Consider the following 16,926-nt stretch of genomic DNA (forward strand, 5'->3'; position numbering starts at 1 on the left):
AATTGTTGCTCAGTCATATAATTATCTTACTTTTGCCCAGTAACTTATAGAACTCTGTGAAACAAGTAATTTAAAATAAAATACAAGGTTGAGGAAAACTATTGTTTGGTTTAGATTTAAAAACAAACAATACCTATTGCCAGTGTATTTGACTTAGACCATCTGTCTGCCTGCAGCAGGACAACCCTGGCAGTGTTCAAAGGGGAGTCCTCTGAGGCCTGGGTACTGTGCTGGGCTTTAAATTCCCCTGGAAACATCCAGCATGATTTTAAAATGTGAAGACTTAATGAAACTATGATTCTGCATAGCAGGAAGTAAAAATTGTTTCCCCCTTAGAAATCAAAATAGAGACTTTATACAGAGTGCATGCTTGGTAGGTCATGAAAGGGACAGACTTACTTTGGTCTGCTGTAATAACTTGAGAAGGCAGTAGTGGGCTTGGAAAGAGACTGCATGCAGCCTTATTAATATAAAAAGATGTTTGTGTGACATAGGACTTGTGAGGGTTCAAAGAAAACTTAGAACTGAAGTTGGTTAAAAATGTTAATGGTAGTAAAGATGGTGATTACAATGTACTTAAGGGTAAATAAATCTCCAGTTCAATCAAGCACCTGTAATGGCTTATAATAACTAGTGCTTGCTTTTTTCAGAACACTGTTATGGAATTATAGCCTTAACATTTAAGGCGAAAAAATATAAGAACTAACTTGTTTCTTAAGTTTGATTTCCCCTTCCTCCAAACATTCCATCTCTGATGTCCCCTCTTTTAATTGGCATGTTGTATAGTTAGTTTGTCCTAAGCAGCATGGAACTACACAAACAGCCACTACGATTATGCTGGGAGAGAGAACCACTTACCTCAGTTAAAGGTTTACTTTAGGTTTACTTTTAAATAACAGCACAAATGCTGGAGAAAATGTAGTAAGTGCCATCTTTCTCTGAGTCCCGTAACTTACAACCTGTGTAGACTAGAAACACTTCAGGAGACCAATAAAAATACTTGTGGGATCAGTAGATCTTTCAGAACTTCCTGTAGACCAGTATGATCATAGCCTTTTTTTATTTCAATTTTAGATGCCTTTCCCAGTTTCTGGTGTCCAGGGAGTAATGGTAGTGCTTTTCTTTATAACTTTGCTCAATTTAGTACTGTGATTCTCAAACCTCTTTATCAAAGTCTTTGCAGTCCATTGAGCAGCATAAAGCCTTCAGGTCTTGCTCTTTTCATGAGGTTGCATTTTAAAATATTACTCCTGCACTTCTAAGATTTTATAGTTGTGTTATCGGTGCATGGTGAATAGTAGTTTAAAAAAAACAAACTACAGCTAATACGAGCAGATATGACTTTCTAGGAGCAGATCTGTCAAATACAAAGGTGACACTATTACATCCATTTTCCCAGAAAGGAACCACACTTTAACATTTGGATCTATTAGTTACATTGAAGCATCCATTAATCTTATGGACATAAAGGGATTTACTTATTAACGTGTGCTGAATCTGTTTTTACTCTTTTTTGGGTGCATTTTGTACAACTTCGTATGTGAAGCGATTTTTGTTATGCATAGTTTGTGGGTCAGTTAAGATTTCTAGACTGTCTCCTGTTAATTTGTGCCCATTTTGTTTTGAAAAGATATACACTTAATTAACATTAAGTAGTTATAATGATACCTAGTTAAGTTTTTTCACTTCTAAACTTTTAGACACACTGTAATTGGCTTGTCTTGTAACTTGCAACTACTGTGGCAATGGTTTGAAAAATCCATTCCCCTTTAGGGAACTGTGTGGAGTCAGGGACAGATGAGTCACCAAATTTTGTAGAATCTGGTTTTTATTTTTTATTATTATTTTTAAATAAAATGACTTTTTATAATTGCAGGGATAGTCAGAATCTGGACCTATGTAGTGGTGTCTTAGTTGGCCAGCAGATAGTTCAGTTGTTTGTGTCAATGCTAAACCTTTCCCAGACAGAAGCAGAGTGAAATTAACAAAATATCTGGGCAGTTTCACAACTTCTCTTCAGAATCTTGTGGTCAGTAGTGAAGCTGACACAGATCTTCTCAAGTTTCATTTGGGACAGTTATAACCAGTAGCAGAGACAGACACAGGAGCTATCTTGAGAAAAGGAGGGGTAAGGTAGTAGAGACCCCCATTGTTGGAGAAGCACAGCTGCCCTTAACAGTCAGGAAGCTGGAGATGGAGGGAGAGAGTGAGATTTCTGACTACTCAAAAGGAAGAAGATGGTGGGAAGGGAGATTTAAAATATATACGCTAAGTAGCCAGGGCACGTGAAGTACAAAGCTTTCAACTGGGTCGTAGGGACAATGCCTAGATGCTATATTGACTGTTGCCATACCAAATGCTAGATAACAGATGTGGGACAAAAAGTTCCAGTGCAAGACCCTCACTGTTTTTTCGAAATGAGCACTTGGAGAATATATGCTACTTTGCTTACTTACATTTAAGGTTTCACAAAATCTTTCCTCCCTTTACCCTGACTTTTTTCTGGAGATAACACTACAGTTTGTGACAGCAGATACAGGATAACAATACTTGAAACTAATACTTGATTGTTAAGCTTTTTAAATAAAACTTGTGCTAAATAGGACATATTCCTAATTTGCATTATGTGGTTAAATAGGTCATGGAATGTCTCTTTGCATACAGAAAATGTACAAGAGGAGAGAGTTAGAGAGTAGAGCTTTAAAATGAATCTGCATTTTTTGGTATTTCAGTAAATTTTACACCGACAGTATCAGTTAGCATATGTTAAATCCAGGCATGTTTTTGGTAGCCGTCTAAGCTTCCCTAAATGGCAATGTTCAGTCACCGCAGTCCTCTCTTCTCCCCTCCTGCCCCGTTATCCCAATGATTAGTGCTTCTTGAAGAGGCTGACATTTGTGATATAGGTAGTGGTTTTATGGTATGACACAGTAACCAAAGAGGTTGTTCGTTGCACTCATTTTTCTCTTGTCTTGAACCTGGGTTGTTAGAAAAGAGAGCCTGGTGTACTAATTTACTGTTTTTCATTGGTTCAAGAGATTTCTAAAAGGAGGGCTATGCAGAAAGTGGCTGCTTTGAAGCCAATTTTAAAAAATGCCATGCCCTGTAGGATTCACTACAATATAATTTGGGACGCAAGTGTCTTTATGCTTTGTCCATCACTTTAATATGTTGATTTTGTCACTTTTCTTTCTGAATGTTTATACCTATTAATGGTAGTTACCCTATGAACATTATATGTAAATGGAAGATTAGGAAAGAGGGGTTTTCCAGTGCGATTGCTTTGTGACTTGACAGCATTCTGTGTCACAGTCCCACTGTTTCTCCTGTGAATATGCGTGGTTAGTCCATTTTCTCCTTCTGGAGCTTTCAAATATTAGGAGGAAAAACATATGAAAACAAGCAAAAGTGATTGAGACTAGTGCTAAAAAGGCAGGTTTAGCACCTAAAACTATTGTTAACTCAGTCTTTGAAATTGACTAGATGTGAAGTTGTCCCTTTAAAAATGTTTATACAACAGTACTTTGCTCAAATGTGTAGTTTTTCCCACATTTGTAATTAAACTCTGCACATTACCCATCTTGCGTATCTTGTAGAAACATTCCTTTAATTATAATTTTCTACAGAAAGTAAGGGACCAATTTCCATTTTAAGCAGGACAAAAGGAACAAGCTGTTGAATGGTATAAGAAAGGAATTGAAGAACTGGAGAAAGGAATAGCTGTCTTAGTTATTGGTCAAGGTAAGCCAATTTTTTGTGTGTGTAAAGTTTATACCTTAGTGATGAATATCACTTCCTGGCATTTTTCTCAGGAAAATGGGAGAGTTAAGCACCATATTTCATTCTTCAAGTAAGTCGTTGGTTTCAACAGTATAGTGGAAAAGCACATGCGGTTTCAACAGTATAGTGGAAAAGCACATGCGGTTTCAACAGTATAGTGGAAAAGCACATGCAGAATGTTTCCTAATGCAGCAGACATTCTCTCCAGTGTAGGTACACAGATAGGTAATTATCCCTATTTATTTTCTTCGTATAGGAAAAGCATATATTTAAAAACAATTGCCACTTGGGTTTTAAGATTAACCCGCTGCTCAAATATTTCTGTTCTAGCTTTCTAATGCCTTAATGTTTTACACCCTTGTATTTGCAAATCTTTCCTATGTTAATCTTTCTTGTTTTGCTTTATGAAATTGTTCAAAAGCCAAAGCAATTTTGGCTCATGAAAATGTCCATCTAAAACATAATACCAAAATGTTCTTAAAGTTAATAAATGGGCATTCCTGTAGCATAAATTCCAACTTGATCCATTTAAGTTGAGGTCTGCGGATTTGTGTTTTCATTGCTATAGAGTTTTACACTGTGAATATAAATCAACACAGTTTGCAGAGGGGTAGGTGGTATTATGTTTGAGAGACTTAAAAATACATTTTTCAGGTAAAGCCATACGACCAAGAAAAACGGCGTCAGTTTTCAGATATGGTGAATGAACATAAGAACAGCCCTAATGGGTCAGATCAATGGTCCATTTAGCTCAATATACTGTCTCTGACAGTGGCCAATGCCAGATGCTTCAGAGGGAATGAACAGAACAGGGTAATTTCAAGAGGTCCAATCCTGTCCTCTGGCAGTTGGAGGTTTAGGGACACCAGAGCATAGGGTTGCATCCATAATCCTCTTGGCTAATAGCCATTGAAGGATTTAAATTCATGGAGGATATCTAATTCTGTTTTGAACCCAGTTATACTTCACGATATCCCATGGCAACAGATTTCACAGGTTGACTGTGCATTGTGTGAAGAAGTACTTGCTTTTCTTTGTTTTAAACCTGTTGCCTTTTAATTTCATTGGTTGACCCTTAGTTCTTTTGTTGAAGTCATATAGGATAAATTGGCAGAAATATTTCTTCAGATTATATGCAATGTATCAAAGAGGTCATTAAGAGAGTTCCCATGCTTTTCTGCTCACTTAGTAATTTTTTAAAAACTTAAACTTGCCCATTCTTGCAGCAACTATTTGAGAGAAACAACCTCAGAAGACATTTCCTATTTTATCATTTATAGTAAGCATAGTCCTGTACGTGTCCTGTAAAACAGATTTTAGTTAACAATACAGTACTCCCCTTCACTATCAGCCTCCGGCAGAGCTGTGTTCTCTTTAAGAAGTTAGAGAATCTTTTAAACTGTGAGAGCTCTATTTTAAGGAAGTGGCCATAGTAATGTTTGTAACTCCATTACTGAGGTTTTGAAATGTGAAGGGACACTGTTAATTCAGTTTAAATTTGTCAGTTTTGCCAAAGTGAAATCACTTTAAATTATACCTGCCTCTTTGGTTAGTCTTCTACATTTTTTTGATTCTGTACCTTGTTTCACTTTGTCTCCCTCATTGTTGCATACAGCCTTCACAAACTAAATGGTAGCACGCACCAGCTTGGCCTGTGGTGTCATAGACATGCACTGCAACACTTGAGTCTTCAGCTTTGTATGTGCAGCTTTGTGAAGCAAACAGAGCCAGTTTTGTATAGCATTGTTTTCTTTAACTTAAGATCTTTGACTAAGGTTTAAATTTTATTTCCCTCTCCTCCCTTTCCAGAGGGGAGAGGGAAAGGTTAGATGTCAGATTTAGTGAAGGAATTATTTTAGCACTTGTAAACATTAACTTGACATATTCCTATATTGATTCTTTCTTCTCAAGGTGATCAGTGTGAACGAGCTCGACGTCTGCAGTCTAAAATGATGACGAATTTGGCTATGGCAAAGGATCGTTTGCAGCTTCTAGGTACCAGTTGCTATTCATAATTTTGGAAGTTGGTATACATAATGACAATGCATTAACTTAATATATTTCATTATTTAAAATGAAGAGCAAAAATCATTGTTTTGTTTTTTTTAAATTCATAGTAGTGTAGTGTGGTGTTTCTCAGTCTTTTCAGGTTGGTGATCCTTATTTGAAGTTAAAAAAATTAATGAGCGCCTTACAATTACTATACAAATACCATATAATGCAACTCGTAGATTTGACTTCACAGCCTTAGAAGGTTTTGATCATCCTGGAGTTACACTGGACATTTTATTTGCTTTGCTTTAGAATTATAATTTTTCAACACCTTTCAATCCTCTAATTGCCTTTCATTACTTTCTGGGGATCGCAGCCCACTGGTTGAATAACACTGTCTTAACGTACTGGATTTCTGCTGGATGAAACTTATAGGTGTACTTTGTTCCGCAGGAAGCGCTCACTACAATTTAAACCAGTTCTATATTATTAATATGGTCATTACATTAACTATCTGATTCCCGGTATGTACTATAACTGAAGTCATTCAGTCTTATAAAGAAGATTAAACAATTTAAAAACTTTAACCTCTAACTTTCATTTGATCATCGTCTTCTACTTTAATTGCTTAAGTTAAGACCATTTCATTTCAGGAGCAACATATGGTAAAGTCTGAGCTCTTATAAATGTTATGAAACTCATTGTGATGGATGTGAACACTCTACAAAAACAATAAAAATGACACCTGTGATTGGCAGTAAAATGTTGTATAATTTTGAGTGACTCATTTTGTGTATATATATTAAAAAAAAAAAAAAAAAAATCTGGTAGAGCATCCTTTAAATAGCATGTCCTGAAAGTGCTCTTAAATATTCTGTTTAAAAAATACTACTTTTCTATTCTACTGGTGATTTGTTTTTCTGAGAGTTTTTGCAGTAGTGGAAGATGACCATTCTGGAAAGCAGCACCGTGAAATGTGTTTGAGCCTGACACCCTCCCATCTGATTCTCTGCCCAGGCCTCCTTACTTTCACCTTCAGCATAGGATGCTTGCCTCAGTTTACAACCAGACTTCTTCTTGGAGCCTGAAGAAGAGTCAGAGGCATGAATGTCCCTCACTTCTCTTGGCTCCCATTGCTCTCTGGCTTGACGTAGTGATTATAGCATGGAAGAAAGTGATTGACTGTCTCTTTCCCTGTCCTCTCATTACCCCTGGTTCTGTGCAGGGATCTGGAGAGGGAATAAGTAGATTCCCTCCCCAGCTGCTATCTCCCTATCCACTCCTGTTTCCTGTTGCTGCTTGGATTGGTGCACATTCTTGGCTCAAAACAGCAGCAGCTCATCAATATTAAATACTCTCTTGAAGAGGCTAGGGGAAAGCCCACACAGGAGCTGTCACCTACAGTGATATAGTTGAGCAGTGAAAACCGTGAAACTAAATGTATGCTGTGCATTCAGCTGTGTAAAGTAAACAAATATTTTAAAATTTGATTTCATTTATAGTCATCTTAGATGTAACAAGTAACAATAGGCTTTAAAAAAATCAAAATCAACTCTGTTTCTTCTTAGTTGATGGTATACGTTTTGTGTGTGCAATGCCTGCTCCTGGTGTATCCCAGTTAGGGTAGTTTGCATAGGTTAGCAAACTGAGTTGAATATTGGTCATGTGTGCCCTTAAATGTATTCCTGCAAAAGGAGATCTTAAAAGAAGATGAAGGCTGCAAAAGTTAAGCACTCAAAAGTCAGGGAATGACATTGAGGGATTACATGAAATCTTAAGTTTGCAACTTTATTTGTTTTATTGTAATCTTTAATTACACGTTCTTTGCCTCATTCTGGGTGCAGGCTGAAAGGTGAATGAATGTGGCAGTGGTAAATAACAAATGAGGCAGGTGTCCTGTAAATTCTTATTTCAGCCTAGTTCAAATCTTTGAAGTGATTTCCATGCAAATCTACTGAAGTTGTTGCTTTACTTTATTCTATATAGGTTCTTATGCCTCCCCCATCGCTGTAGTTGAGCACCTGTTCCAGAGTTATACCAGTGTAACTGAGGGAAAAATTTGGATGGGGAGCTGTCCCTTAGTGGTGAAGATCAGAATCATGCCTCAATATTTTAAAATTAAAGATAGAATTAAAGTCTATATAAGTTAAAGACTTTTAATGTGAAGCAATTATATCATTGGGTGACATCAGTTATACTGTTTGTTACCCTTCACTTCTGTTTTAAATTTAAAATGTTGCACCCTTGCTTTTGTCACTTCTGTCATTCATCCTGCATACTTAATAAGGCAACATTAGTGTGGAAATATGTGATAATGTAACTCAAATGTATACTGTAATGCAGATGCACAAGGGGTCTTAAATAAGGTTGCATGTGCAACTGTCATGGGGGCTTCACTTTATGATCTTAGGCCCCCTACCTGCAATTAGATAAGTTCTGACAGACCCTTGCATCGATGAGGAGACCCATTAAAGACTGTGGAGCTCTATGCTTGCTTGAAGGTCTGCCTGCAGAGATCCAGTTGCAAGATCTGGGACTATATGTTGTTTTTTCCATAGTAGAATACTAGTCTTTTAGAATTTCCCAAATTCTTAAAAATAAATAAATAAATAAAAATAGTCCCTTCAAAATGACACCTACTTTTAAATCTTTTGTCTGACCCAGTGAGACAAAAGATGCTTTACTCTGTCTATGGTAGAGATTGACACAGATGAGAGCTACCTGGCTGAAACTCAATTCAGATGTGATGGAAGTGATGTTGGTAGTATAAGGAAAATAACCAGATAATGACACCGATTACATCTGTCCCTTTTAAGAATGTGTCCAACATTTGTTGTTTGGGTTTATGTCTCTAGGTACTGTTGCATCCCTATCTGCTGTTTAAACAATCATATAGAAGCATTGACTGTTATAGCCTTTTTTCACATGTTTGGCCAGGAGGCTGAGACCATTTATTCTGGATGTGGGCTGTGCCACTGTGATCCATGCCTTTGTTTTGAGATTACTTTTGGGCACTCTATTTAAGAAGTGGCACCTTCAGTCTACTTGGAAACTGGAGCTAATGGAGAATGTCTCTTTTTAGCTGTGTGTATCACTGTAATGGCTGTCTAGGATATCTGGTTAGGCTAGATGCTGAGTTTACAGATTATTGTATTTTGGGTTGGGATACATGGCTGCAATTTACATGTGATAAGGGGTCAGGGAACTTTGTGTCTAGGAATGGTTGGCAATGCACAATTATTCAGGAGGAAAAGTAGACCTGAAGGCTTTGAAGATCTTCATAAACCTGGCATCCCAAATGATGATCCTAATTCAGTTGACAATCAGACCATTGTATTCTGCATAAGCAGAGGCACAGGAGAGATTTTTCTGTTTTGGGAAACTGTGTAGGTTTGGAATTGGGCAGTGTCACATAAGACATTGCTTGATGTCCCCTACCTTGCAGGAATGATAACACTGGAGACTGACTGCTTTGACTGCAAGAACTCTCTCTGAATTAGGAGGTGGTGGATCAGATCTTTCTCTAGGGGGAAATGCTGTAGGATCCTACTCATCCCAGCTCTGACCAACAAGATATTGGTGGTGTGTGACATCAGGAAGACACCTGCACCGGCAAGGGGTGTTGTCTCCATTCACTGCAGAAAGATTGCTTGTCTTCCCACCAACACCCCCTTTAGCAGAGACCCTGGCCAAGTTCAGGCACAAAAGTTCAGTGATTTAGTCATTCCCTACTGAGTGAAACAAATGCTTCCCTGTTTTGTGATGGCATTGGCTACTTGCTTCTTCTGTACAGCTTTTTTATTTATGCTTAATATATTTGTTCATAGATAGGAAATGTACAAAAACAGAGCTTCAAGAATTATGAAACTGAAGAAATTGCGTGGCTGATACATACATAGAGAGCAAATTTTACTTTCATAGGAGTCAGAGCTGTGTTACCAAAATGAGAAGAAATTAGAAGCCGTTTACTGTATCTGACAGGATGAGCAAAGAGTTTATTAATTAAACTTGATGTACAATGAAAGCTGGTCACAAGGAAAAAGTAAACTGCAGTTTTTGTTGAATTTTAAGAAGCTTTATCAGAATAATACATCAGAGAGAGATTCTTCTATCAAGTGCTTTTTAACTCCTTTGCTTGGGAGTGAACACTTAAATGGGAAGGGGAAATCTCCCAGGAGGAAAGCTGTTAATTTCTGGGGGGTGGCAGGAGGGAGAAGAGTTCTCTCATTTATCTAGTGGAAACATATGGTTTTTAAGGGATTCCATAACTATACTGACTCTAAAGGAAGAGAAGAACTGCAGTACAGTACTTGCACTGTTATTTCATGTACATTGTTAAGTGGCAGAGAATAGTATACTTTCACTTTCTCTAGTGCTGTGAATTTCTTTTCTGTTTAGTTGTCAGTTGGGAAATCTTTTTGTTAATAACTTTGTCTCAAATTCTGGAAGCTATAACAAAATGCTTAGGATCAGGTCCTCTGTCTGGTAGAAGTCTAGGGATCAGCTGGTATAGACCAACTAATATTTTAGAGAGCTTGGCGTGAGGAGGCCATAGGAGAAGGAGGATCTTTAACCATACCTTAAATATTAGCCCAAATGAAAGTGGCTACTTTCTGTTTGTACCCCCCCACACCCTCCCCAAAAAAGGGGGGGCTGTATCCTATTATGGGGTGTTAAATGAGGAATCTTAAACTGTGTATATATTGTGTACACGCAGGTAATATATATACATGCACTTACTTTAAATTAGTGGATCCCCCTGCCAGTAATATGTCTTTTAAAAATGACTGCCCATGTCCATACAAAGGGAAAAGTTGTGTCTAAAGTTCTAATTGTGTGTTCTGACACATGGCTTTTTCCCAGTATAGACAGGCCTTAAGGCAAAATGGAACAAGTGGGTAGCAAACAACTGGAAGGATCTGGGAAACAGTAATAAGAATTGTTTATATAGGCGAAATAAGTTTAAAAATTAGCAGTCCCTTCTGGCACTACACCTAACTGTTGGTTGACAGTTTCTTTTAGGCATTGTGGTAGGGGTGGCTTGCTTTTATTTTTTAATTTATTTTTAAAGAGACACGAAGGTTAGTGACTTTTCAGATTGGTTCAGGGAAGGTGTTGCATGTATACAGATGGAGTCCTATTACATTTTTCTATTTTATTTGGGTTTTAATAATTTGCTCATCACCATGGTAACTGAGCACAAATGTATTTCTGGGGAAAGCTAACATGGGTGATTGAGACTGGCTATATCAACAGAGTAGGAGAACTGGGAAAGTAGATAAGTAGGGAGGGGCAAAGTTGTGAAGGGCCTTAACAGCAAGGATCAAAAGTTTGTGTCTATTGCAGTGAAGAAAGGTGAACCATGGAATGACTTAGTGATGCATTATCAAGAATATATATATATATATATATTTTTTTTTTAACTTGTGGAGTTGAGGGAAGGCTCCTGTCAAAGTAATATATATTGACTTATTTGTTTTAGTCACTTTTAATAGCTTAGTTATGTTGTGCCATCCTTTTTTGTGGCAAAGTTCCTTCCCCTTAATCTTAAATTATTTTCAGTAACATCTGAATGTGTTTCATGAAGTAACACTTTTGACTTGGTCAGAAACAAGGGTGCTTTACAGATTTATTTATTTATTTATTTTTAAATTACATGCAACTGTCTAAGAAGCAAGAACTCTACAAACTTCAGTTCCCATTTTGAAATCCTGAAGTCACCTCCTTCATTTGGGTACTAAAAACTGTCAAACAAGTTTTGTTTATTACAGACACATTAAGTGTAAAATGTGGACTAGCTTACATACCTGTTTCGGTGAGCCACTTCTTATGTGAAAGAGTACTTGCAAATGGTCAGCACGAGCTACTAATGGAAGACTTCCAGGAACGGAATTTCCTACAAATCCCACTTTGTCAAATGGAGTCAAGATAATAAATCCTGCGCAGTGCCTTTGGCAAAAAAATCCTCTAATGTTAGTGATTTTTTTTAATGGTTACTTTTAACTAATTCAAGAATTGACTGCCAGTTTAAAACTGCTTTCATAGATTTGTACTTCATAGACATTTTTTTTTTTTTAGGTTCGCAAAGTAGTTAGCATAAATAGAAATATCCCTTTTATCTTTGACCCTTACATCAAGTATATGGAAGCTGACGTTGTCATTTCTATGTGATCAGCATACATTAATTTCATTGGTTCATTTTTTGTTTTTTATTTGTTTGTTTTGTCCTTTTTCCCCCTCTGTTTGTTGCATAGAGAAGCTGCAGGCAGTTTTGCAAATTCCCAAGCCGCAAATGGAGGTCTATAATGACAGTACTAACCTGGCATGCCGCAATGGACATCTCCAGTCAGGTGGGTTTGGTTTCACCAGCACCGAATTAATCAGGGGATGTCTGTCAGTTTCTGGTACGTTGCAAGGAAAATACGCTGAATTTCCTGGCCCCATATTAATTTGTTAAAATTTGTATGTTTCTGTTTTAAAGGTTTTGTAGAAATACATTCCATCCTCATAAAGCTCTTTGTTAATGCTGTTTGTTATATTGCAGTATTCGGTTCTCTCTCAAAACAGCTCTCCTTCTTTGTTGCTCCTTTTCAGGCTTTTCAAAAAGTTAGGATCCAAAAGAGTATCCCTTAATGTGCTTTGATCTAGCTCCCTTTCAAAGAGGACTAGATCAAAGTGCATTAATGAACTGTTAATGCACGTCAGCAGGATCCAAGCAGACAGTTAGTCCACAGCAGGGTAGAGTCACAAACCAGCTTGCCATAAACTAAATGTTTGTGTAGACAAGCCCAAAAGACAGGATTCCAAAAACCCTTTTCTTGTTGCTATGTATTTAAAGGAGGTTACTGTGATCATACTTTAAAGTTTAAATGTTAGCTCTTGATTTCTGGCATTTCCTATTAGAAGTAATTTATTGTAGTCATAGTCAGCATAAGATGTTCTTGGAAAAAGCCTTTCTTTGATTTTTATGTTTTTAATATAGGACAATTAAAGCAACCTAATGTGAGTTCTGATCGATACCTAAGTGTCAGTTTGTGCTTTTTAATAGATTTTATATTTTCTGCTCTTAAAATAAAAAAACAAACAGCAACACTTGCCATTTTTAATTTTTAACTAAGTTTTCAGTTAGAGAAGGTTTTTTCCTTTTTTCTCCCAAGTGAAGGTACCAAGAATATTAAATTGTCACAAAGTATATTTCCAGTTCAAGTGCTAAACACATGAAGCAAAAAGTTTCCTGAATTTCATAAACTGTTAAGAATTAAAAGGATGTTTAAAGCCAACAATATGATGTAATCAGAACTATAAGCCCAATTTATTCATACACATGCAGTGCAGACTAATCATGTTAAGTAAAATAAGGTTAAACACCAATGGAATTAACAAAACTCAGCTACAGAATGCAGAACATAGCAATCTTAGAATAGTATGCAATCAGTCCTTAAAGTGACTGTCAACTTGAAATCTAGTCAGTTGAGTTAAAAAAAAAAAAAAAAGTAGCTTTCAGCAATTCACTTGCCTTTGAACGCCCAAACTATTATTCTTACTATATGGCCACTTTTTTTATATCAATAGAACTCTCCCCTTTTGGCTTCATAAGGTACAAAAGCAAACGAGGAAACAATTAAACTAATTACACATGTTCAGACACACACAATAATTAAAACAAATATATTGTCTTCTGGAATTTTTCTGTTAGATTAGTTTTTGGTTTTGTTTGGCGTGATGATGTCTGATGTTAGAAGTCTGCGTTTTTATTTTAAGTTGACATTTTAAGCAAAGCTTCATAACTAAATCAAGCTTAAGAACTGATAGTTTTATTGGGCCATTTCATACTTTGGTTGTCTGCATCCAGATGGCTCCAAGTTTAAATACATACACACAACCCAACCTTTGACAAAACATAGGCTGCTTTCTCTTTCAAGTGCTCCACTTCTGTGTGGTTTTTTGCTCAGTTCTTTACACTAGTTTTCTAATGTAGATAGCCCAGGAAAAGGTTTAACTAGGCAGTCTTTAATTTTGGCAAGAAACAATTCTAGCACTCACTTGCTTCTTTTCAAAGGTTCCCCACATAAGTACAAATTCTCTCCTGTCCTTCAAGGCAGGAGTCAAACAGGAGGAGTCTGCTGCTTCTGCAATAGGGTCATCTTATTTTAAAAACAAGTACATTTTTCTCTCATCATAGGTACTACCATAAATTAAAAGTTGTGGAGGACAGCGGAATTGCACTGGCTTTCCACATTGGGCTTAAAGCCTCTATGAAGAAAAATAACAGTTCCACAGTCTAAAAACTCTTATTCTAATAAGGCATTTTAATAGAAATGAAATGCTCATTCCATTCTTTGACTTTCAGAAACTATTATCTAAGGTTCTTACATGACCTCCATTGCTCTAGTATTATTGCCTCCCAACCTTCAATGTAGTTATCCTCTCAACATTCTTGTGAGGTATGGAAGTACTATATCTCCATTTTACAAATGGAAACTGAGCCACAGGGAATGTGACTTACCTAAGGTGGCACATAGGAGGTCTGTGGTGGAACAGAAGCTTGAACCTAAGTCACCCCAATTCTGGGATAGTACCCCTAGCCATTGGATCTTCCTTTCTCTTATTTCTGTTTATATACATCTCTCTCTCACATTCACCAGCTACTCAAATAACTCGTACTGTGAACAACAAGGTTTAATTAAAATCAGTGGATATTTTTCCACCCAAGGCTGCTGAAAATGGAGAAATGTTTTGCTACAGATTTGAACTGGTAAATTATGTCCTTGCTGGATACTTACACTTAAAGAAAAAACACTGTTAAGGGAAAAGCTACACTGTCAAATTTTGGGATTAGTGGATTATTCATACTAATCACTCCCCACTTCTTCAGAGTCTTTTGTAAAGAAATTCCTGAAGTAGTGAATGGTAACTGAGTCACTCTCTCTTCTGTATTTCAGAACATTATATGAGCAGTGGCAGAGGTAGATAATGGAATGCCTCTCAAGGTAACAAGACCTGGACTAACAGATTAGGGTAGGTAGGGTAAAGTAATGGAGGCATTTTCTCTTCTCCCTCTCCTGTCTCCCCCCAAACTCCTGGCAGCAGCTAGGAGGCTGTAGGAAAGGACAAAGATAAAGTTACTTCTCCCTCTACAGCAAGAGGGGAAGCTTCAAATTTATCAGACCTCTACTACCCACAGGCTGATCTGAAATACAGAATGCCCAAATAGGATATAGAATGAGACAGAGTGAGAGAGAGGTATCCAAACGTGCTGCTGCTTCCTGGTATCTGGGCTTTTCATTAGGTTGTTGCTTCTTGACCTTGCTGGAGGGGACACCACCCTTGTCTTTGTATCTGTCTATCTAGATGTCTGGTAAATTTTTCAAGTTCTGTTGGTAAGGATAAGGTGGTGCTTACAGTCTTGTCTTGCATTCTTTGTAAATCTCCCGTCTTTAGTTCTGCGTTAGTCAGTTAATCATCCTGCCAACATCCTTCTCGCACATGCCCTTCCGTTACAACAAGGAGATAAGTGTAATGTTAATTAAAAAGTGCTTTGACTTTAGAACATCTGGCTTTTTTTCAGTTGCCACTGTTAGAGTGGGTCAAAGCCAAACACCTTCCAAGGCCCATTTTCTGTCTAAATAGCTGTCTGCATTTCTCGTGGCTATGGTGGGCCTGTATCATCAAGGTTTTTCTTTCAAAGCATTATTCTTCTGATTCAGTCTTTAAACTCTGTGGCAGAACCTGTTTCTGACCCTCACCTCCCAGGCCAAATACCCCCAATGTATATTCCGACGTCTCTACTTTTCATTTTGAAAACTTGGTCCCTTGGATTTTTATAAAACTATTTACTATGGTGACACTGATGTCTTGTCTCTTATTTGTGCAGCTAGTCCTTTATAGATGCATCTGTGGAGCTCTCTAGAATGTAGAAGTAAGTAGTCTTATGACAAAACTTACTTCTGGAGAATAAGTTACTTAATGTACCTCCTGTTCTTGTCTTTAGACTAGATTCTAACAAACCTACCCAAATTGTTCCATTGTGATAGATCCACTTTGTAATAAAAAACCGGAGGCAGTAGAGGTGACTTCGTAACTTCTAGCAAGGGCAGGCACAAGTCTAATAAGTCTTCGTAGTTTTTATTTTAATATTAATCCTTTATGTGATATATGCTTCAGTAGCAATTAATTGGAATATTGCAGTACTCCTAATGTACTTACTTTGCCCTTCTCCTGGGTCTCAAACTATGCTGAAATTCACTTAAACATTGAGTACATCAAGAACAATTGGATAAAATACTGTACACCTCTGTGTTGGTACAGTGTTTGTGATACAATACCACAGTTTGGGTATTCAGCATTTCGGTTTTAGCTTACGCTTGAAAAGGTTTGCCAGTATAGGTATACAGATAGAGATATATTGGCAAGCCACCTACTGGAGAGGCACCTTTTACCGGTATAGCTTAAACTAGTTCCCCAAACTGAGTAAGAAATAAAAAAAAAATTGACTTTTTTGGCAGGGGGCCAGTACAGGCAAAACTAGGGCTTTTGCTGGCATAGCTTCTTCAGTCGGGGAGGAATTCACACCAACATAGCTATGCTGGCAAAACTTTTACATCTAAACCAGGCCTTAGTAGATTTTTAACTTAAAGAGAAGTTCAGGGAATTAAGCAGTTCCTGCATTTGTCCTTTAATTTAAATGGATGTTACTGAAATATCTGAGCGTGGATTTACTGAATGGGAATATTATGAGTGTGACTATTCAGTGAAAGCGCTTCCAAGAGAATAAGGAACTAATAATTATGAGTGATTTGATAGTCTTGTATTTGGTGCCCAGATACCAGTGTGATGGGTGGATCAAAACATAAATGTAAACAATCGTTAAGACCTTTTTTTAAAAATGGAAATAGATTGCACAGTCATGATTTTGTTTGCAATTCTAGTGCAACTCTGCTGACACGGATCTTAAATCTGACTAAAACTCTTTTTCCTGTGGTTTGACATTAGTAAAAAACTTTTCAAGCATAAACATGCCTTTCAAGAACTATCTTTTAACCAACTTTCAAAAGCGCAAAAGTTGGTGGTGCTCTTTTTTGATATGAGTGAATTACCTTTTTTAATAGGAAAGCTGAATAACGCATTTAAAGTGAACATTGGAACAGTCTTTTT

The 16,926-nt window shown here is 37.1% G+C and overlaps 1 protein-coding gene across 8 annotated transcripts in view; it reads left to right on the forward strand.

Moving 5' to 3' along the window:
- Window positions 1-16,926, forward strand: part of SPAST (spastin) — a 60,926-nt gene that overhangs the window by 1,902 nt on the left and 42,098 nt on the right. For 3 of the 8 annotated variants that reach the window (XM_037895384.2, XM_037895381.2, XM_037895377.2), the window contains exons 2-4: window positions 3,655-3,741; window positions 5,692-5,775; window positions 12,027-12,176. In XM_037895384.2, coding sequence (XP_037751312.1) covers window positions 3,655-3,741; window positions 5,692-5,775; window positions 12,027-12,176 — 321 coding nt within the window. The remainder of the gene's footprint in view (window positions 1-3,654; window positions 3,742-5,691; window positions 5,776-12,026; window positions 12,177-16,926) is intronic. The other 5 variants (XM_037895378.2, XM_037895379.2, XM_037895380.2 and 2 more) reach the window with 5 other exon arrangements.

This window comes from Chelonia mydas, chromosome 3 (genome assembly GCF_015237465.2).
Source record: "Chelonia mydas isolate rCheMyd1 chromosome 3, rCheMyd1.pri.v2, whole genome shotgun sequence".
Taxonomy (NCBI): Eukaryota; Metazoa; Chordata; order Testudines; family Cheloniidae; genus Chelonia; species Chelonia mydas.